The sequence below is a fragment of the Chiloscyllium plagiosum genome, unplaced genomic scaffold (genome assembly GCF_037043375.1).
Source record: "Chiloscyllium plagiosum isolate Xiang-an unplaced genomic scaffold, Cpla_swu_hap1 HiC_scaffold_7, whole genome shotgun sequence".
NCBI classification, from domain to species: domain Eukaryota; kingdom Metazoa; phylum Chordata; class Chondrichthyes; order Orectolobiformes; family Hemiscylliidae; genus Chiloscyllium; species Chiloscyllium plagiosum.
The window spans coordinates 107202615-107226639 of NW_028270145.1; the positions used below are offsets into that span (position 1 = coordinate 107202615).

The 24025-nt window shown below is 41.8% G+C and overlaps 1 protein-coding gene across 2 annotated transcripts in view; it reads right to left on the reverse strand.

Annotated features, from left to right (window-relative positions):
* The window catches only part of adcy5 (adenylate cyclase 5), a 424142-nt gene that overhangs the window by 106848 nt on the left and 293269 nt on the right, over window positions 1-24025 (reverse strand). The window contains exons 6-8 of one of the 2 annotated variants that reach the window (XM_043694258.2): window positions 8965-9123; window positions 3192-3333; window positions 1366-1491 (exon numbers count right to left, since the gene is read on the reverse strand). In XM_043694258.2, the coding sequence (XP_043550193.1) occupies window positions 1366-1491; window positions 3192-3333; window positions 8965-9123 (427 nt within the window). The remainder of the gene's footprint in view (window positions 1-1365; window positions 1492-3191; window positions 3334-8964; window positions 9124-24025) is intronic. The other variant, XM_087989343.1, reaches the window with a different exon arrangement.

Consider the following 24025-nt stretch of genomic DNA (forward strand, 5'->3'; position numbering starts at 1 on the left):
CTTTTACCCTCTCCCTTGACTTTTCTTTCACGTCAGCATTGTCCTTATCAGGCTTTGCTTGTTACTGGTTCCCTGACCATATGGGTGTTTTCCTGGTGGTGAAAATATCGAATGTTTTGCACAATGGTATCTTCACTGAGTCCCTGCATTTACACACACACACAACATCGGTGTTGTGGGGAAAAAATAACAATTGCTAGTGTGGGGATGGAAAAAAATATTTAGAAAAAGGATTTTTAATCTCTGCAGTTCAAGGGACTGACTCCAACAGCCAGTGTCCTAAAAGAAAACTTTTAAAAGTTGCAAGAAAACCCTCTTTGTGCAAGTTTTTGATACTTGTTCTATTATCTCCTTATTTGGCTTATCGTTAATTTTGTTGTCTGATCACATTCTTGTGAAGTTTCTTGGGAACCTTGATCAAGTTAACAATGCCATACAATTGCAACATCTTGTCCTACAATAAATTACTTACAATGCTACATAATGTGTTATTAGCTGTTCCATTACTGCAATAACATAAAATCATCTGGACACTGAAGAACGTATTCAACCCCTCCATTTGCTTCTGAGCATTCAAACATTATATAGTCCAAATGTTACAAGCACCAGTCACAAGTATCTTGCAAGAAGCAACACAGAATTGAATGGGCACATCTATGAGGTATCCCCAGTATGATTGTGGTAAGATGGTAATGCCCCTGGACTAGAAATAATCCAAGAGTCTTGGCTACATCTTTGGGATTCATGGGTTCCCAATTAGATTAGATTACTTACAGTGTGGAAACAGGCCCTTCGGCCCAACAAGTCCACACCGACGCGCAACCCCCCCATTCCCCTACATTTACCCCTTTACCTAACACTATGGGCAATTTAGCATGGCCAATTCACCTGACCTGCACATTTTTGGACTGTGGGAGGAAACCGGAGCAGACACGGGGAGAATGTGCAAACTCCACACAGTCAGCCGCCTGAGTCGGGAATTGAACCCGGGTCTCTGGCGCTGTGAGGCAGCAGTGCTAACCACTGTGCTACCATGCCGCCCACAATTCTAGTGGGTGGAACTTAAATTCTCTTACTAAATTTGGAATGTAAGGTTAGTCTCAGTGATGGTGACCATGAAACTGATCTGTTCATTGATGTCCTTCAGGGAAGGAAATCTGCCATCCTTACCCAGTCTGGCCTACAGGTGACTCCAGACATACAGTGATGAGGTTGACTCTTAACTGCCCTCTGAAGTGGTTCAGCAATCCATTCCTCATCATTAGGGATGGTCGACAAATTCTGGCCTTGTCAGTAACATCCAAGCATTGAGAAATGACTTTTAAAACTTGATTTGACAGTGAGATATGTGATTTATTTGCTTACCATGGTCTTCATCTCCTTAGAGATGTGCTTGTAGAATTGACGCTCCACATTCCACGGTGAACCAATGTTGGATATTGAGTTCGACCTTGTCCTGTTAAGCTTTGCAATCATTGCTTTCTCGTCCTTCTGCAATGAAGATGAAGTATAGAAAGCATTAGTCTTGAAAGTGAAGGGAATTCTGGACCAAACAGGAGAAGAAGACCAAGTAAGGGGAGAGGCACAGCAATGTAATGGTTATAGTAATGGATCAATAATTCCACAGATCTAGACTAAACATCCAGTTGGAATGTGAGCTTAAACCTCAGTGGTTTGAGAACTGAAATTCAGTTTTGAGACAATGGATGTAATGGCTCTGTTCTATACTAGATTATGGAGGGGACAGGCTTTACAAAGACAATAGCAGAATTGAAGGATAATGCCTCTTAATGTGCGGGACCCATCTCTAGAACAGACAAGAATAATAGGTGACATAACAAAGGTCTTTACAATTTAGAGAGAACTGATAAGCATAGATATGAAGAAAACTTTTCTATTTCTGTGTGAGTAAAAATATTAGGGACTATAAATATACAAATAGTATGTTAGTATTTAGTATAAATTAATTACTTCTAAATTTAACAGAACTCAGGAGAAACCTCTTAACCCAGAGGGTGGTGTATTGTACAATACTCACACCAGAGTTCCTGTATCTAATGCTTTTGTATATTTAAGTGACTTATGTCTTCAACTTACAGACTAGAACTGCAGATAACTTCTTCCTGCTGCTATTATACACCCGAGCTTCAATGAACTCAGCTTTAAGTGACCTCTTCAGAGTTTTATTCCAACACTTCAGGTCTGGGAGTAACCCTAAAAGGCAATTGAACTGACAATATGTCCTTCCCTTCTCAGGAGCACTGGTCTACACAATAATTCTATTCCAAGAACATCGCAGGACTGCCTAAAACTCAAAGTAAAACTGAAACTAAAAATCTCCCTCTCTAAGCTGTGAGTGTTTCTATTAATTTATATTAAAAAAAATACAAGTTCTAAACCTTAAAGCCCCATTATTCACCTTGCCGTATTGCAAAACATTGCAAAACAAACAAAAAGTCAGTTAGTGGTGCACATTAACATATACACTCTAAAGCCAAAGATTAAAAATAGTTTTAAAATAAATCATCATTATTTTAGACATACTTATAAGTTAATTTTTAACATCAGACAACAGAAAATCCACAGGTTGCTAACTCAAAACCCAAAAAGCTAAAACTTAAAATGTTAAAATATTTAAATCAAACAATTTGCATTGTAATGCATATTTGGTGTATCCTGAAATATCCCCTTCCATTATTGCCACTGTATCTCTATTGACCCATTTGTTGACTATGATCAAGACAGGGCTCAATAGAATTGTGGAGGTATTAAGGGTACGACTGGAATGTGTAAATGAAGTATAAAATGTGTAAAGTGTACAAGTGTAAAGTCATGAAGGGCATTAAGGGTAAAACCATGAGGGGCATAGATAAGGTGAATAGCCAAGTCTTTCCACCAGAGTAGAGGACATAAGTTTAAGAGGGGAAAAGATGAGGAGCAAACTTTTCTCACGGAGGGTGTTGTATTTATGGAATGAACTGTCAGAGAGAGTGGTAGAATCAGATACAATTACAGTATTCAAAATACATTTGGACAGGATAGGAAAGATTTGGAGGGATGGGGCCAAATGGCGTGTTTCTGTGTTGTATGCCTGCGTAGAATCATCTATGATGCTAATGAATAGTGCAACAGGTTACAGGGACTGAATGGCTGACTTCTGCTGCAATTTCTTATGGAATTCTTTTATTTACCCGTTTTTGGCTACATCCCACAATGAGGTATGTCTCAATGTTATGATCCTTCAAATAAACGTTCCGCTCGCCTCCAAAACCTGCCTCCACTTCATAATCCCCGTTCAGATAGTTCAACGTGGCTTTTGTGATGTGGATTCGCCTAAAAGCAGGAAGAGACACTTATCAGAGAGTGAAAGGATTAAGAATGGCCGAGCAAATTGCACAAAAGAATCACCAACACAGCATTTTCCCTGGAGATTTCAGTCTCCAATGTGATCTAATCCAAGGGTTTAGAGATTTAGTGAATAGTGGGCATGAGGGTATAATTTACAGACTGGAATCTATTTGATGATTTAAGAGGTTTATAAATGTAAAATTGGACGCACAGGAGAGAGTTAAAGACTGGAATCTAATTGAGGGGCTCAAGTGTTTAATACAATGGAATGTATCATCGTTTGAGAACACCATTTGTAAGTTCCCCATCAAGCCATGCACAAGAACATAGAACATAGAAGAATACAGCGCAGTACAGGCCCTTTGGCCCTCGATGTTGCGCCGATCCAAGCCCACCTAACCTATACTAACCCACTATCCTCCATATACCTATCCAATGCCCGCTTAAATGCCCATAAAGAGGGAGAGTCCACCACTGCTACTGGCAGGGCATTCCATGAACTTACGACTCGCTGAGTGAAGAACCTACCCCTAACTTCAGTCCTATATCTACCCCCCCTTAATTTAAAGCTATGCCCCCTTGTAATACCCGGCTCCATACGCGGGAAAAGGTTCACACTGTCAACCCTATCTAACCCCCTAATCATCTTGTACACCTCAATCAAGTCACCCCTAAACCTTCTTTTCTCTAATGAAAACAGCCCCAAGTGTCTCAATCTTTCCTCATACGATCTTCCTTCCATACCAGGCAACATCCTGGTAAACCTCCTCTGCACCCGTTCCAGTGCCTCCACATCCTTCCTATAGTATGGCGACCAAAACTGCACACAATATTCCAGATGCGGCCGCACCAGAGTCTTACACAACTGCATCATGACCTCAGGACTCCGGAACTCAATTCCTCTACCAATAAAAGCCAGTACGCCATATGCCTTCCTCACTGCACTATTTACCTGGGTGGCAACTTTCAGAGATCTGTGTACATGGACACCAAGATCCCTCTGCTCCTCCACACTACCAAGTATCCGACCATTAGCCCAGTACCCCATCTTTTTGTTATTCTTCCCAAAGTGAATCACCTCACACTTAGCTACATTGAATTTCATTTGCCACCTTTCTGCCCAGCTCTGCAGCTTCTCTATATCCTGCTGTAACCTGCCACATCCTTCCTCACTGTCAACAACTCCTCCGACTTTCGTATCATCCGCAAACTTGCTCACCCAACCTTCTAACCCCTCTTCCAGGTCATTTATAAAAATGACAAACAGCAATGGTCCCAAAACAGATCCTTGTGGAACACCGCTAGTGACGGCACTCCATGAAGAAACTTTGCCATCAACTACTACCCTCTGTCTTCTTCCATCCAGCCAATTCCTAATCCAAACCTCCAACTCACCCTCAATGCCATATCTCCGTATTTTCTGCAGTAGCCTACCATGGGGAACCTTATCAAACGCCTTACTAAAATCCATATATACCACATCTACCGCTTTCCCCTCATCAACCTCCTTCGTCACCTTTTCAAAGAATTCAATAAGGTTTGTGAGGCACGACCTGCCCTTCACAAAACCATGCTGACTATCCTTGATCACATTATTCCTATCCAGATGTGCATAAATCCTATCCCTTACAATTCTCTCTAAGACTTTGCCCACAACAGAAGTGAGACTCACCGGCCTATAGTTACTAGGGTTATCCCTACTCCCCTTTTTGAACAAGGGAACCACATTTGCTATCCTCCAGTCTTCTGGCACTACTCCAGTAGACAAAGAGGACATAAAAATCAAGGCCAATGGCTCTGCAATCTCCTCCCTTGCTTCCCAGAGAATCCTAGGATAAATGCCATCAGGCCCAGGGGACTTATCTATTTTCACCTTTTCCAGGATTTCCAATACCTCTTCTCTACATACCTCAAAGCTATCCATTCTACTTATTTGTGACTCAGTATTCACATCGACGACAATGCCCAGTTCCTGAGTAAATACTGAAGAAAAGTATTCATTCAGTGTCTCCCCAATCTCTTCCGCCTCCACACGCAACTTCCCACTACTATCCTTGACTGGACCTATTCCTACCCTAGTCATTCTTTTATTCCTAACATACCTATAGAAAGCCTTAGGGTTTTCCCTAATCCTACCGACTAAGGACCTTTCATGTCCCCTCCTTGCTGCTCTTAGCTCTCTCTTCAGGTCCTTCCTGGCTACCCTATAACTCTCAATCGCCCCAATTGAACCTTCACGTCTCATCTTGAGATAAGCCGCCCTCTTCCATTTAACAAGGGATTCCAATTCCTTATTAAACCACGGCTCCCTCGCACGACCCTTTCCTCCCTGCCTGACAGGTACATAATTATCAAGGACACTCAATAGTTGCTCCTTGAACAAGCTCCACATATCATTTACACTCTTGCCTTGGAGTCTACTTTTCCAAGCCACACATCCTAAGTCATGCCTCACCGCATCATAATTTCCCTGACCCCAGCTATAACTCTTGCCCTGTAGTACACACTTATCCCTCTCCATCACGAGTGTAAAAATCACCGAATTATGGTCACTATCCCCAAAGTGCTCACCTACTTCTAATTCTAACACCTGGCCTGGTTCGTTACCCAGAACCAAATCCAGTATGGCCTCACAATCTTGATTTGGAGCTGTTTTGCTGTTCCTGTACTGTCATTGGGTCAAAATCCTAGAACTATCTTCATAACTGCATCCAGGGGCTCAGGCGGTTCAAGAAAGCAGCCCACCATCACTTTCTCAAGGGCAATTAGGGATGGACGATAAATATTGGTCTAACAGTGACACTCACATCTGACGAATGAATCACAGTAGGGGATTATTTGGCCTATCTTGCTTGCACCAGCTCACTGGGAGAGCTATCTGACCATACACACTTCCTCTGCACCTTTCTCCATAGTCCAGAAACTTGATTTCCTTTTATGTATTTCTCCAATTCCCTTCTGAAAGTTACTATTGAAGCTGTTTGCACCAGCCTTTCAAGCAGTGCTTTCTAGATTTCCAACTTTCTGTATTCAAATATTATTTTTCTTACGGTGCCATTGTTTCTTATGCTAATTTTCTTAAATATGTATTCTCTGGTTGCTGATTCTTTTGCCCTCTCACTAGTACATAGAATAATGGGCAGTTGGGAATGAGTTGCAGGTTAGTATTTTAATGTCCAAAACTGCAAAAATAAAACTTAGCTATCAAGTCAAGCTTCACTCTAAGATCTATCGCATCCAGTATTATCATCACTAGCTCAGTCTTCCAATTTTTCTTTGATCATGGAATATGGCTGTCACTGATTCGGCCACCATTTTTGTTCATTGATAAATTGTGCTTGAGATGGTTGGGTTGAGCTAACCTCTTGCTGCTGCAGTCCATTGGGTGTAGGTATACCCATATTGTTTATGTGGGAAAAGTTTCAGCACTGAAGGAACAGTGACGTTTTTCCAAGTCAGGATGGCGAGTGACTTGAATGGGATCTTTCAGGTGATGGTGATCACATGCATCTGCTGCCCTTGTTTTTATAGATGATGTGGAGGTGCCAGTGTTGGACTGGGGTAGACGAAGTCAGAAGTTACATGACAAACAGAAGTCACACCACACTAGGTTATAGTCCAACAGGTTTATTTAAAATCACAAGCTTTCAGAGCACTGCCCCTTCATCAGGAGAAAGTGTTCACCATTCAGTGTTTTGTAAAATTTCACCTTACGAAGGAGCAGCACTATGAATGCTTGTGATTTCAAATAATCCTGTTGGACTATAACCTAGTGTGGTGTGACTTCTGTTATTATAGATGGTAGTGATGGTTGGTTTAGGAGGTGCTGTTGAAGGAAGCTGGGTGAGTTTCTGCACTGTATCTTGTGGGAGTGAATGTTGAAGGTGGTGTCAAAGCAGTGGGCTGTTTTGTCCTGCATGGTGTCAAGCTTCTTGAGTACTGCTGGAGCTGCACCCATCCAGGCAAGTGGAACGTAGTCCATCGTATTCCCAATTTGTGCTTTGTCAATGGTGGATCGGCTTTGAGGAATCAGGAGGTGAGTTATCCTGGAACACAATGCTAACAACACATGGACTGCAGTGATTAGATGGCCCACCACAACCACCTCTTCACAGTGATGAGAAATGGGGGTTTAAGTGGTGGTTCTGCCACTGTTGTCTACACTCCAAGAAAAAAAATTATAAAAATCTTTGTACACAAGATACAACTGTGATAGCAAACGAATTTAACATGGGGACATCACCGTTAGGGCGAATTTTGTCCACACACATATATACCTCTCAATTTTAAATTCCTTCAACAGCTCTTTGCTAATGCTTTGAGAACAATGTGCAGGGGCAAGGACTGAGCCAGAAGAGGCCCAAAATTTTTAAAAACTTTATTCAGTCAAAACTCTGGAATTTCTTGTATATCCCTCTACCATTTGCATCTTCCAGCATTAGTAAGAAGTCCTTGTTGTCTCCATAGCCCCAGTGCCTGTGCTATTCTCCTACATTATCCCTCAGACACTTTCTCCCACTCAATGATCCCATGGGTCCCAGGCTGAATCTTGGTTCCATATTGGTGTTCTCGCTCCACCACTGATGGGGATTCAGGGGAAATTCACCAATAGCAATTTCACCCTTTGCCTGCTCATTGCTGAGTTCAAACAAGTTCTATTTTTCTTGGAACATGGGTCTGATACTGTATTGTATGACCTTTTTTTAACTATAGATGTAAATGCTTATAAAAATGGATTAGGTATGTGGTATTGTCAAGCTCTCAAACTATTTAAATCCTTCGCCTTCTAAATTTCGATGAAAAAAACTTCATGTGAAAATAAATTTAATGTCTTTATGAATTGTAAAAGATCATTCTTTCAGTTTCAACAGCTTTTCGATGACATAACCTTGGGAGCAAAGATTTTAGAATTATTACTGGTTGATAGCTCCCATAATCTGTCATTATTTCAGTGATGGGTGGTATACATTGACAGCTTGATCAACAGTTCCAAGTGGTTATTAAAGGATCAGCTTTTTTGATATAGGGCTTTAAGTAAAAATGTTTGTTTCTTTAATATAAAGGAATAATTCCTTGAAGGAATTTACATGTATCGAAAGGCCTTACATCAATCAGAGTTTTTTTTAATGTGATGCAGTCTGTATTAGATACTTAGATCTTTATTTTATTTCTTGTTTTGACAACCACCTGATGAAGGAGCAGTGCTCCGAAAGCTAGTGCTTCCAATAAACTGTTGTACTATAACCTGGCGTTGTGTGATTTTAAATTTTATTTCTTCTCAGCTTGGTTCCTGACATCTGTTAAAGTACGTACTAGCTGAGGGGAGTCATGAATCCGCTAAGAGGGGAGTGAGTGTCAACACGATACCCTCAGTGCAAAGGGACACGTTAACCAGTGTGTGAACATGCGCAGAACAGCCAACATGCTTAATATAGTTTAAGTGGTGCTACTGTGAGTGTCACTCTATAACGATGACCAAAGAGCAGCTTTGTTGACTTAATATTGATGATCATGTGAGGAGGGCAGACAGGAGGTGCCAGTTTGTGGTTTATGAGGCTGAGGATAAGTGCCAGGCGTGTTGCGAGCAGCTCAGTTTTGGGCACAACTTAATCTTACCCAGCCTTGCCTCCTGCTTCCATGTGGTTAGCCAAGGTGACATCATTTGACCACACGTCAAATTGCCACTTGCGGAGTCCAAGGACTCCACAGTGTACTCGTCCGCTGTGAATCCCGACTCGCATGTTTACATTCACACCTGTCACCTCTCGGACCAACCTACATGGGGCAAGAAAAGAAATGATAGCAAATGATGCAGTGTGTTCATGTTGCATGCATTAACATTTCAATGATCAGCATTTTCGTTTAAGAACACCATTCAAATGTTTTCTTTTGTGAAAATTATACAAGATTTAACATTTTTCTCTGAAAGTTTAGAGGAGGAACACAGTAAGGGCCAACCTAAAGAGAGAACAAATTCTTGCATTTGTATAGCACCTCTCAGTACCTCAGAATATCCAAAGGTCTTTCACGGCCAATTAAGTACTTTTGATTTTGGAAATCGTTGTGGTAATTTAGGAAACACAGCAGCCAATTTGTGCAAAACAAGCTCCACCAAACAGCAGTAAGATGCCATCTGGATGGGTATATGAATAGGAAGGGTTTAGACGGATATGAGCCAAGTGCTGACAAATGGGACTAGATTAGGTTAGGATATCTGGTTGCTATGGACGAGTTGGACTGAAGGGTCTGTTTTGTGCTGTACATCTCTATGACTCTGTTAGGTAAAAACGAGGACTACAGATGCTGGAAACCCAAGTCTGGATTAGAGTGGTGCTGGAAAAGCACAGCAGGTCAGGCAGCATCCAAGGAGCAGGAAAATCGACATTTCGGGCAAAAGCCCTTCATCCATTCCTGATGAAGGGCTTTTGCCCGAAATGTCGATTTTCCTGCTCCTTGGATGCTGCCTGACCTGCTGTGCTTTTCCAGCACCACTCTAATCCGATCTCTATGACTCTATCAACCCATGTTGTGATATTGCCTGAACGAGAGAAAAGTGTTGCCAGGGGTTCGGGGAGAACCACTTCACTTCTATGGGATAATTTATATCCATGTGTGAGGGTACATAGCCCAGAATTTTAGGAAACTGAGAGGAGATCGTATTGAAACATATAGAATTCTCAGAAGACTTGACAGGATATGTTCAAACAGGTTGTTTTCCATTGTGGAAGAGATTAGGACCAGAGGGCACAATGTCAGGATAGAGGGTCACACATTTAAAACTGAGATGAGGGAGAATATTTTTCTCTTAGAAAATGATGAGTCAGCAAAATTCTTTCCTGCAGAGAGCAGTCGAGGCTGATCTGTCAATTATATTCAAGGCTATGACAGACACATTTTTAAGGAAATCAATGATGATGGAGAAAAGGTAAGAAAGTGGGATTGAGGATTGTCCGATCAGCTATGATCTCAGTGAATGATGGGCTCAATGGCACACATTTCTCTATTCATTCACAGGATGAAGGTGTCGCTGGCTATTGCCCATCCCTAATTGCCCACAGGGCAGTTAAAGGTCAATCACATTACTGGGTCACATGTAGGCCAGGCCAGACCAGGCCTGGTAAGGATGGTAGTTTCCTCCCTTAAAGGAGCATCAGATGGATTTTTCTGACAATTCATGGTCACCATTAATTTCAGATTCTTTTCTAACGCACTCAAATCCCACCATTGGCCGCGACAGGATTCAAACCGGGATCCCCATAAAATGACCTAAGTCTTTGGATTGATAGCAAAAATACCACTATTCCATGGCCTCCTACCAACTGCTCCTATGACTTCTGGTCTTCTGGTTCATGCTCTGATCCAAAAGATGGCGCTTCCCTCAGCACTTCATTGGGATTGCCAATGTTAACTTTGTGCTCAAATCTTTTGAATGGCCTTGCACCTCCAATCTGCCGACTCAGGGACCAAGGTTTGCTGGAAGGGATTAAGGATCTCACCTCAAGGGAGAGAAAGATTCATGTATCTGATATCTAGCATGTCCTGTAAGGTCAGGACTCTTTCTAACACATGCAAAACATCCTCAGTTCTGACAGCTTTAATGCAGATATGTGAACCCACGTATCTACACCAAACTGGTTGGATGTTGGCACTTAGATTACTGAGCAAAACACAAACAGGCATAACCCAGGAAGAAATTAACAGAGAGCCAGGGTTCACTCAGATGCCTGTCTTTAATTAATCTTGCCTATACACTCGCTAATGCCTAACAACCTTGCGCTGTGCAGATACTGAGAATGCCAGTGAGGGAAAGAAGGCACAGGGACCACAGTAAACAGGAAACCAACAGGATATCTCCTTAGCCACCAAAGATAAAAACTAGAAAATAAATTGTGCAATGAGAAATGAATTTCGTGTCAAATCAGGTTTACATTCTTTAACGGGATATGGATGGTAAAGAGTCAAGAAAGTGTGGAGATGGAAAAGGCACAGCAGGTCAACCAGCATCAGAGGAGCAGGAAAGTCCTGATGAAAGATTCCAAACTGAAATGTCGGTTCCCCTGCCCCTCTGGTGCTGCTTGAGCTGCTGAGCTTTTTCCAGCACCACACTTTATCGATGCTGATTTCCAGCATCTGGAGTCCTCACTATCTCCATGTGGATGGCAAAGGCTAGCACTTGTTCCCCATCACCTTACTAGTTGTGGACCCAGATCATATATAGGCCAGCCCTATCGGGAGGTAACAGTATAATGGAAATGTCACTGGACTCGTAATCCAGAAATCCCAGAACATTAGCCTAGGGACATGGATTTGATTCCCACTGTGTGGTGAAATTTGAGTTCAAGGAAAATAAGGAATTATAACGCAAGCTTATTGACTATCAATTGTTGTTAAAACCCATATGGCTCACTAAAGGAATTCTGCTGACTTATACGTGACTCCAGACTCACATCAAACCAGCTGACTCTTCACTGCCCTCTTGGCAATGTGGGATAGGTAATGAATGCTGGCCCAGCCATGATGTCCAGGTATGAGTAAAAATGACAGCAGATTTCCTTCCCTAATGGGTATTAGTGAACAAGTTGGGCTTATACAATAATCATTTCATGGTGACCATCACTGTGACAAGCTTTCAATTCAGGTGTTACTAATGAATTTAAAATCACTGAAATCCAGTGATTTCAGTGGGGGGAATATGAATCCAAGCCCCAGAGCATTACCATAGATTATCTATCCAATACCACTCTCCCACGGTCTTTCTCTGCAGAGGGAGAATTAGAGAGAGAAAAAAATGGAAAGAATAAGTTAGAAAGAAAAATCAATTCCAATTTGATCTATAAAAACTGCCTCCAAAGTTCCAAACGCTGAGAGAATAAGATTTATAATAGCAAATGAAAAAAAAAATAAAGAACCGCAGATGCAGGAAATCAGAAACAAAATCAGAAATATTTGGAAAAAGTCAGCAGGTCTGCAGAGAAAGCAGAGTTAACCTTTCGGGTCCAGTGACCCTTCTTCAGAACCTCTCCAAGTTTGACGAAGGGTCACTGGTCCCAAAATGTTAATTCTGTTTCCTCTGTACAGATACTGTTAGGCCTGTTGACGTTTTCCAGCAATTGCTGATTTTGTTTGTAATAGCTAATGTTGGCACCAGACATGTTACTTAGCAGTAACTAACACTTGGCACATTCTTAGAATCGGAATTAGTTCTGGAACTGCTACCAGAAGCCGTTATTAAACAGTACTGGTCTCAGCAGCAATCTTGCACAGAGAGTCAGCTGCATGCGAGAAGTCATAAATCTTAATCATTATTAACATGAGTTATTTCACTAGTTTCATAAAAGCTTGACCACATAATGGACCCATACCTCCAACAGAGGTAATCATTGACCCAGGTCACCTTAACATGGGGTATTTAGGCACATAATTTAATTTCTCTCAGCTAATCACATGATCTTATAACAATTAAAGGGACCATTGATAGCATAGTCAAACGCACTTAAGGGCAATTTTTTTTTCCTTTCCAATTTTCCCCTGCTTCTTCCCAAGGCACACCAACTCACATTTACTTATGGATGTAGGTTTAAGGTAAAAAGGGGTAAGTTTAAAGGAGATGTGAGAGGCAAGGTTTTCTTTATACAGAGAGCAGTAAGTGCCTGGAATGTGCTGCCGGAGGAAGTGGTGAAGGCAGACACAATCGTAACGTTTAAAAGGTATCTTGACAAATGTTTGAATAGACAGGGAATAAAGGGATATGTACTTCAAACGTTTTTTTGTTTAGAAAGGTGTTGTGTGTCGGCACAGTTTTTGGTGCACTGAAAGGTCTGTTTCTGTCCGGTACTTTGTATAAACAGTGATAGACAGATAAAGACTTTCTGGTCTAACAAATTTGCCACACACAATTGAGATATTCCATGTATCATAATACATACAGCCTCCAATCTGAATCTTGGGTCCCCTCACTATTTCCAAAGGCTCACTGATTTTGTCTAGAATGATGGATTCCAGTTAAAACTTTGATTTGCATTTACAACGTGCCATTCACAACCACAGGACATCACAAGATGCTTTGCAGTGAATGAAATACCGAAAGGTAGTAATTGTTGTAATGTGGGAAATGTGGCACCAGTTTGAGCAAAAGCAATTTTGTTCCTGAAGTGAAACAAGGTAGATTAACTCTGTTTGCATACCGAATGTCTTTTGGAATTTGTCTGTTTGTTAACTGCAAAATATTATTCTCCTATTTTCTGGAACTCCTTGGACTCTCTATGATTAAATTTCACAGAACACTTGCAAACTCAGTCACAAGATAAGCTTATGGTAAGATAAAATAATTTGAAGAGAGAACTGTACAACGGCGATTGTTCCTGAATAGAATTGTGTGTCAATCATGGTTCAGACAGAGATCTCTGATTTATGTTTGTTTTTATTCTGAGGACAGCTAGGTTAATAATGTTGCCACTGCCAGTTTGGCACAGGGCACAGAATAGGATTTTCTATTGTTCAAGAAACACTCAGTGTTGTCAAGAATGTTTAAAAGTAAGGGACCTTCCATTGAAGGGTGAGATGACAGAGAACAGAATGGCATGGTGGTAATGTCATGGGACTAGTAGTCCGGAAGTGGGGGCGAATGTTCTAGAGACATGGATTCAAATCCCACTATAGCAGATAGAGAAATCTGAATTCAACAAAAGTTTGGGTGTAGGAAAAGCATACAGTCTAACCATTGTCACTTGTTTATAGAAACCCATCTGGTTATCTAATGGAAAGGAAATCTGTATGTCCAAACCTGATTGGCAGAAATGTGGCTCCAGAACGACAACTGATCTGAACTGCCCTTTGGACAATTAGGGATTGGCAGTACATGCTGGCCGATATAGTGATATCCACATCCCATGAATAATAAAAAAAAGTTGCGAGGCTTTGGAACTCTCTTCCCCAGAGGCAGCGAAGGCAAGTAATTAAATATGTTTAAGCTTAAATTAGACAGATTCTATGTTGACAAGGGAATCAAACACATCAGAAGTAGATATGAAAGTATCAGATCAGCTGTGATTTTACACATGCCAGGACAGGTTTGAGAGCTGTGTAGCCATCTCCTGCTGTTAATTCATATTTTTGTATGAGATGGAGTTGGTGGAGAAGGCGAGGGTTGAGAAAGAAGGAAATAACTGAAGGCAGTGAACGGCAGAAGATTGTTCTTCCTTATAGCTGGTGATGAAAAGAAAATAAAAGCAAACTTGATCCATGCAGTGTGTATCATTTTCTTCTTCTGGTACATTTGTAATGAATGCTGGCATGCAATTTCAAGATCACAGGCAGTGCTGATTGTTCCCTAAAATAATATCCATTTACTTGCAAGACGCATTGGACGGCAATTAACAACAGAACATGGTGATACTTATTTTTTGTTCATGCTGTAGCCTTTAGCCGCTATGTTGCATTACAATATATTTTGTCAACTGGCAGCAGAGTAGACTTAAGGTTCGTTGGAACATTTCCTGGTCTCAGTCAGTGGAAGAAAAAGGTGAAATTAGACAAGTGGGTTAGGTTGGAGGTGACTAAGAAGTAAGGCTTCTGGCTTGCTTGACAACTGCATAACATGGCTTATCATGATTAAATGCATTCAGATTTGGATATCAGGTAGCAATTCTGGCTGGAAAAGACTGTGATTGACAGTGTTTGGTTTAGGTGTCTTTGTGCAATGGAAGCACATGCTGGAATTTGACACTGAGTGCCAGTGAAAATTCCACTCATTAATTTTATTGTGTGGAATTTCTGTTATACTTCAAACCTTGAATTCCAGTGTGAAAAGGGTGCATGTTTGGAAAATGGTCCTTCTCACGCTTTCAAGGTGAGAGGTCATGCTTTCAAGGTGAGAGGTAAAAAGTTTAAGGGGGATACACGCGGGAGGTACTTTACACAAAGGGTGGTAGGTGCCTGGAATGCATTGCCAGCAGAGGTAATAGAGGCAGGCACTGTAGATTCATTTAAGATGCGTCTGGACAGATGCATGAGTATGTGGGGAGCAGAGGGATATAGATGCTTAGGAATTAGGCAACAGGTTTAGACAGTGGATTTGGATCGGCTCAGGCTTCGAGGGCCAAAGAGCCTGTTCCTGTGCTGTAAATCTTCTTTGTTCTTTGTTCTCCTACCTGCTGGGGAGAGAGTGAGGACTGCAGATGCTGAAGATCAGAGTCGAGAGAGTGATGCTGGAAATGCACAGCAGGTCAGGCAGCATCCTGCTTCTCAGATGCGGCCTGACCTGCTATGCTTTTCCAGCACCACACTCTATCTCCTGTGGAGGTCCTAGAGAGTTAGAATGAAATCTATTTCAAAGCACTGTCTTTTTGTCGAGGAAGCACGTTTTTTAATTGCCATCTGTTGCATTTTCCTTCTGTGTACTAGAGAAATTTTTCTATCTGTGATTTTAAGTTCCTCCATCTGCACCTCCAACAACATTTGCAAGCAACTCACAGAATTTCTTATCATCAAGATTAAGACCTTCAGAATTAGCTGCCTTTGCAATGTCGCTCCTTTCCACTTGCTGGAACAGTAAAACTAATTTTAACGCTAACACCCTGCCCGACTTGAACCCTCAGCTTTCTTTAGTTTCTCTGCCATCTTCCCTCCATTACCTTCTCACGCTTATCTTATGTATGAGACCCAACCTCTGGCTTTCTCAATCCCGTTCCCATTAAACTGCTGACCACCCAACATTCACTTCTGATCTCCACCTTCGGCAATATTGTTCATGCTTCTCTTTCTTCAGGTATTGACCTACTCTCCTTTTATTCCTGATGAAGGGCTTTTGCCCAAAACGTCGATTTTGCTGCTCGTCGGATGCTGCCTGAATTGCTGTGCTCTTCCAGCACCACTGATCCAGAATCTGGTTTCCAGCATCTGCAGTCATTGTTTTTACCTACTCTCCTTTTCAGATGTGCTATCAGTGTCCCTTATAAAAAAAAACCCTTGACTTCATTATCCTTGGGGGTGTTCAGAGGCTCATGCCCAGAGCCATGAAATGAACTCAGATGGACTTTGTCTTAAATTCATTGTTTTCTTTTTCTTTATTATATTATTGTGGAAGGATTTATTCTTAACTTTTTATCGCTTTACTTTTGAATTTTTACTGTTGAAGGTCTGTAGTGCTGGACCTTTTATTTCCCTATTTTCTAATTTCTTTTCCCTAAGAATTTGTACTCAAGAACCCACACCTAAGATGGCAGCTTAAGTGGTGACTTTTCTCTGTATTCAGGCAAGTACATGCGACAATAAAGCTAATTCAATTCAATTTCCCCTTTTCTCCTCTCAATTCTCTAAATATCGCTCTTCAAATTTGTGCCCATCTTTTCCAGAACTATTAGAATTCCACAATGTATATAATTCAGAGCAGAGTTTGTTTTTTATATATTCACTCATGGGATGTGTGCATTGCTGGCTCAGCCAGCATTTATTGCCCATCCCTAGCTGCTTTTGAGCAGGTGATGGTGACCTGTCCTCTTGAACCACTCAAGTCCAGATGTTGTAGGTTGCCATACAATGCCCTTTGGGAGAGAATTCCAGGATTTTGACCCAGCAACAATAAAGAACGGCAATATATTTCCAAGTCAGGGTGGTGAGTGGCTTGGAGGGGAACCTCCAGGTGGTGTTGTTCCCATGTATCTGCTACCCTTGTATTTCCAGATGAAAGTGGCTGAGTGTTTGGAAGTTGGTGTCTAAGAATCTTTGGTGAATTCCTGCTGTGCACGTTGTAGATAGCACACTGAGTGCTGGTGTTGTAGGAAGTGAATGCTTGTGAATGTGGTGCTGATCAAGCAGGCTGCTTTGACCTGGATGTATCCAGCTTCTTGAGTGTTGTTGGGGCTGCACCCATCCAGGCAAGTGGGAAATATTCCATCACTCTCCTGACTCGTGCCTTGTAGATGACGGAGTCAGGAGGTGAGTTCCTAGTTGCAGGATTCCTCGTCTATGGTCTGCTCTTGTAGTTATTGTATTGGCAAGTCCAATTGAGCTTCTGGTCAATGGTAATCCCCAGAATGTTGATAGTGGGGATTCAGTGACAGTAACACCATTGAATCTCAAGGGGTAATGGTTAGATTTGCTTCTTATTGGAGATGGTCATGGCCTAGCTTTTGTGTGGACCAAATGTTACTTTTGCCACTTGTCACCCCAAGCCTGGATATTGTCCAAGTCTTGTTGCATTTGCATGTCGACTGCATCAATATCTGAGGAATTGTGAGTGGTGCTGAACATTGTGCAAACAACAGCAAACATCCCCATTCAGACCCTAATTAGGAAAAGGCATTGATGAAGCAGCTGAAGATTGTTGGGCCTTGGACATTAACCTGAGGAACTCCTGCAGAGATGTCTGGAGCTAAGATAACTGACTTCCAACCACCACACCCGTCTTTCTATGTGCCAGGTATGACTCCAATCAGTGGAGAGCTTTTCCCCCGATTCCCAATGATTCCAGTTTTGCTGGGGCTGCTTGATGCCATACTTGGTCAAATGCACCCTTGATTCACTTCTGCGATTCAGCTTTGGTCCATGTTTGAATCGAAGCTTTAAAAGGACATTGTTAAGTTGGTGGAGTGGACAGATAGGTGGCAGATAATTTTCAATCCAGGGAAGCATAACGCGACAAGTGTTGGTAGGAAGAACATGGAGAAATAGTAAAACAATGAAATGTGCTATTCCAGTGAGGTACATGGACAGAAACCTAGGTGCATATGTACGTAATGAATTAAAGGTGGAAGGCCAAATGAGAGAGCTGTTGTTAAAGCATATCTTATCCTAAGAAAAACAAAAGTTTTAAATCTGACTAAAATGTAAAGGTAAAGTTGCCATAATTTTACCAGACTATAGAGCTGCTCCCTCATTAGAGAGAGGCAACTGGTGGTGTTTTAACCTGAGGGTCAATCCACATCAGGTGAGGGTAAAGGTTGAGACAGACAATCCCTCATGATCACCTCAGTTAGTGAAGGAATTGATTCCATACTGTTGGTATCACTCTGCATTGCAAATCAGCCATCCAGCCAAATGAGCTAACCTTCCTAAATTGGTCTTCCTCCGATTTCGAACTTTAACTTTTAGATTCAGTCTATCCTTTTCCATCACTACTTTAAAACTAAAAGAATTATGGTTGCTGGACCCAAAGTGCTCCCCCACTCAGTAACTTGCCCTGCCTTATTTTCCAAGATACGGCAGGTTTTGCACCATTTCTAGTATGTACGTCCACATATTGAATTAGAAAATTTTCTTGTACACATTTAACAAATTCTTCTCCACTCAAGCCCTTAACATTCCAGTCTATGTTTGGAAAGTTAAAATCCCCTACCATAACCACCCCGTTATTTTTAGATAACTAAGATATCCTTATAAATTTGTTTTTCAATTTCCCACTGACTACTGGAGGAATCTATAGTACAATACAAATAAGGTGATCATCCCCTTTCTTAATTCTCAGTTCCATCCAAATAACTTCCCTGGACATATTCCCAGGAATATTCCTCCTCGGTACAGCCATAATGTTATCCCTAATCAAAAACGCCACTCCCTCTCCTCTCATCCCCCTTTCGATCCTTCTTATAGCATCTATTATCTGGAGCATTGAGTTGCCAATCCTGTCCATCCCTGAGCCATGTCTCTGTAATTGTTATGATATCCCAGCCCCATGTTCCTAGCCATGCCCTAAGTTCATCTGCCTTCCCTGTTAGGCCTTTTGCATTCAAGTAAATGCAGTTTAATTAATCAGTCCTACCTGGTACTCTGCTTTGTTCCTGCCTGTCCTGACTGCTTGACTTGCTCCTTTTCCCAACTGTACCAGTCTCAGATTGATCTTTTTACTTACTATCTCCCTGAATCCCATCCCACCTCCCCTCCGCATCCCCCAACCTTATTAGTTTAAATCCTCCTGAGCAGCTTGAGCAAATCTCCCTGCCAATGTATTAGTCCCCTTCCAACTTAGGTGCAATCCATCCTTCTTGTACAGGTCACTTCTACCACAGAAGAGATTCTAATGATCCAAAAATGTGAACCTTTCTCCCCTGCACCAGCTCCTCAGCTAGAAGGAGCCAGGTTAATGCTTCCACACATGGCAAGAAACTATCATCAATTGTTGTGAAAACCTACATGTGACTCCAGACCGATATGGATGCCCTCTGACATGGCCCAGCAAGCCACTCAGTTCAATAGTGGTTAGGGATGGGAAACAAAGTGGCGTTTAAGGGACTTTCAGGTCAGCACACAAAATGCAAGGAATGGAGGATGTCGACTGAGGGCAGGCAGAAGGGATTATCTAAATTGGCACAACATCATGGGCCGAAGGGCCTGTTTCTGTGCTGTACTATTCTATACACCAAATGCTGGCCTTGCCAGTAAAGCCCACTTCCCACGAAAAAATATTTTAAAAATGATGAACTTTTCACAAGGCTGCTGCTAGAAAGCCCCACAACAGAATCGTTAGAGAAATTCAGGTGTCAGAGGACATGGAGTAGACTGTAGAGAGAGTTAGATAATGGGCAGAAAGCAATAAGTCAGGATAAACTGATGTTCACTGAGATTGGAGAATGGATGGAAGTGCAGGGTTGAAGATGCATCTATAGATAATTTGAGTTTGGATGTGGAAAGCACAATCTCTGAGTATGCCAAAATGAAGGGGAAAGCAGATAAAGGGTAGCGGAAGGCTGGTGGGACTGGCAAACAGATGGCGGACACATTTATTCCAGTGAACTGTGAAAATTAATATATTCTAGGGAAAAGAAACAGGAAATGGGAGCATACAAACAATGGAATGACATGAGGGATAGGAATAAAAAGATAGATCTTTGTCAAGTCAGTTATGGCTCAGTATCAGAACAGGAGATTGTGAGTGTCCATTCCAAAAACTTGAGCAAAACATCCTGGAATGATAACTGAGAGAGCACTGTACGATAGAAATGCTTTCTTTCAAATGAGATGTTATGCTTTCCTTATGAGTGAACATGTTGGATCCAATGACATTATCTGGAAAGGAACAAGGTTGTTCTCTCAAGTGTCTGGGTCAATATCTATCCTACGTCACCAAAGCAACAGATATATTTGTTATTGCACGGCAGTTTGTAGGAAAATTCTGCAAATGGCTGCCGTGATTTCTATATTATAACAGTGAGAGCACTTCAAAAGGTCGTCATTGGTTCTAAAGTTCTTTGGGGGACTTTGGAGACCCTGTACAAATGCAAGCCTTCCTTTTTTAAAAGTTGTTCCATAAAAAGCGACAGAAATCGGAATTACTTTGAAGAGTTCATGCTTGGAATCGGCAGTCAACTTGTTCATTCCAGATGTTACAGATTAAATCCATACAAAAGTCACCCCCACATCTGAAAGCATTCTGCACTGCTCTGTTAAATGCTAGAATGAAATTTTAATGTCGTCATGAATTAAGATAACATCGGCCCTGCTGGGTCATATCCACTCAGTTTTAATTCCTTTTTATTTGTTTGAAATATTGATAGGTAACAGTGCAGGACAAGTTCTATCATGATCAAATTGCTGCTAATAGACTATCGTTCTTTTTTGGATAGCTGCAGACATCAAACACTCATTCAAAGGAACAATGGACAAGGAATGTAATGTGTCATTTAAATCAAGAGATTGTGGGTTCAATTCCCACTCCAGGCTAGCATTGGCAGTGACAGCACTGAAGAAATGCAGCACCGATGGAGGGGCTTGTCTTTCTGATGTAATGTTAAACTGAACTGGAGACTTCACTGCCCACCCCCTCAGCACCACATCTTTCCTCAAATCTCCATATCTACTACTCTTCTCAATCGCCCACAGTCACATCTTGTCCCCTAGATCTCCAAACCCATCTATCTCCAACAACCCCCTTTCCATGCCACATCTGTTCTTTAAATTTCCACACTCCTCAGTCTCCATCCCCTCTCCCCAACTATATCTCTTCCTCTAACCCTACACATCCCTCGATCTCCAACTCCACCTGCCAAATTTCTTCCCACAAATCTCCACAATCCTCAACCTCCAAACCATTCCGTGCCATATCTATTTCCCCGGATCTCCACACTCCTTCTCTCCAGCCACATCTTGTCCCCTAATCTCCAAACTGTTTGACCTCCACAACCTTCCTCCTCAGCCACATATCGTCCCCAGAATTTCACACCCCTCGATCTCTACCACCCTCACCAGCCACATCTCTTCCACTAAATCTCCAGTGCCTCTCAATTTCTACATAATACCACCACTCCCAAAATTTATCACCCTCTGCTACCCACAGGTCTCTCAGACTGAGCAACAGGAAACTCTCCCAAATGCCTTTGGAACACATCCCAGTCTGATCCCTGAGCACAATGGATGCTCAGTCGTTCAAGAGAGAGACTGACAGATTCTCACGCACTAAGGGAATCAAGGGGATATGGGGTTATGTCGGGAAAGTGGATTTAGGAAGCTAATCATCCATGATTGTATCGAAACGTCGAGCAGACTGGAGGGTCCAAATGGCTTACTCCCGCTATATTTTCAACCAAATAAGCAGATTGCCTGGTCTTTATCCTAAAGTTGATGATGGAAACTATCTCTGCAAAATTAGTCTGGACAACAGAAACAGAAACCAGGAGCAAGGTTAGGCTATTCAGCCCTTTGAGCTTGTTCCATCATTCAATTTGGCTACCGCTGATCATTCCAACTTAGTACCCTGTTCCTGCATACTCCCCTTATTCCCTTTAGCCTTAAGAACTTTCCTTCAATGTTTTGGCCTTTAACCACTTTCTGTGGTAGAGAATTCCACAGGCTTGCCATTCTCTGGCTGAAAAGAAATCTCCTCATCTCAATGCTAAATGGCTTAACCTGTATCCTTAAACTGCAACCGATGGTTCTGGACTCCCTGGACACTGGGAACATCATTCCTGAATTAATCCTGTCAAATCATGTTGGAATTTTATGGGTTTCTAAAAACTCCCCCCCTCATTATTCTAAACACTAGTGAATATAGTATTAACTGATCCAGTCTCTCTTCATATGTCAGTTATGGCATCTCAGGAATCAGCCTGGCTAAGTTTCCTACATCATAATAGTAACCACAACTCAAAGATATTTCATCGGTTGCAATGTGCTTTGGGATATTCTGAAGTCAGGAAAGATGTCACATGAATACAAGCTTTTCTTTTATAATTAAACTTCAATAATAAGTACTTTTTTTCTACCAGTGTCATAAATTTAGGTCTTTTTCCTTATAGGATTATTCAGCAATGGAGGAGGCTATTCAGTCTGTTGTGTCTATTCAGCCCTTTCAAAGGAATACTTAACTAGTCCCAAATTCGCAGGTCATTCCTTATGCGCTGTATGTTTCCTTGTCAAATATTTATCTAATTCATTTGAAAGTTACTATTGAAGATTTACTCCTCATTTACTTTAAACCCTTATAATGTTGAACACCACTGCTAAAGTTCGCCTAAACCTTATCTGCCTTAAGTAACTACATTTCTGGATTCTCTTGTCTTTGTACATACTGAGTTCCCGCACGCTAATGTTTATCAAAGCCAGGCATCATCACTCAGTGCTGGAACTTATCTTTAGCTTCATCTTGGCTTATTACGAAAGCCAGGCCTCATTATCGTTAGTGACCAAATCCAGGCCGAAGCGAGCCTCATTGGTCCTGGTAATTGTTTAAACAGAAAAGACCTTGGTCAGCCAATATAAACTGGCTCCTCACATTGTTCTGCTGACTGATCTTCTTGGCCTCATTCTAATTAATTATGCAATCCGACTAATTACATCCAGCCTGAGCAGTCTCTGAGCAAATCTTAATCCAGACAGAGTTTAGGATATTTTTCTGATCATTCCGTTCAGAGATGTTATTACACACCTCTGCAGCCATTGTGATTTGAACCTGAGCTTCCTGGCCTGAGTTAGGGACACTACCTCTGCACCATGCGTCCTTGTTCGAATTTATTAACCCCCAATTCTCACGAATTTAGAAGGAAGGATTTGGATATGTTACAAATGAGGAATGGAGAAGTTAAAGATTGACTTTGAGAATGAAGAGATTGAGTCCTGAAGAAGGGTCTTGGCCCAAAATGTCGACTTCTCCACCTCCTGGTGCTGCCTGGCTTGCTGTGTTCTTCCAGCCACCTGTTTGTCTCATTTTTGTCTTGGTCTGATATGCCATATTGAAAACCTATACATATCAAATATCTTACATGTATGAAGATTTGGCAACTATGCCAAGTTGTCACAAATCAGCTCCTTAACTGCAGTCCATTTGACCTCTTTCCTCTTTTGAAGGCATCAAATTATGATAGTCTGTAGTCAACTATTGACAGCTCACCTGAATGACTACTCTTGGCAGTATGGGGTCTATAATTGAGTCGATAGGGATGACTGTGAAGGCGGAGAAAGTGAGGTCTGCAGATGCTGGAGATCAGAGCTGAAAATGTGTTGCTGGAAAAGCGCAGCAGGTCAGGCAGCATCCAGGGAACAGGAGAATCGATGTGAAGAAGGGCTTATGCCCGAAACGTCGATTCTCCTGTTCCCTGGATGCTGCCTGACCTGCTGCGCTTTTCCAGCAACACATTTTCAGCTCATGACTGTGAAGGCTCCAATCCTGTCCTTACTTGACCAGCCTCTCTCCAATGGAAGCTATCAGGAACACCAACTGATAATTCGCTCTGCATCCATCCATCCTCTT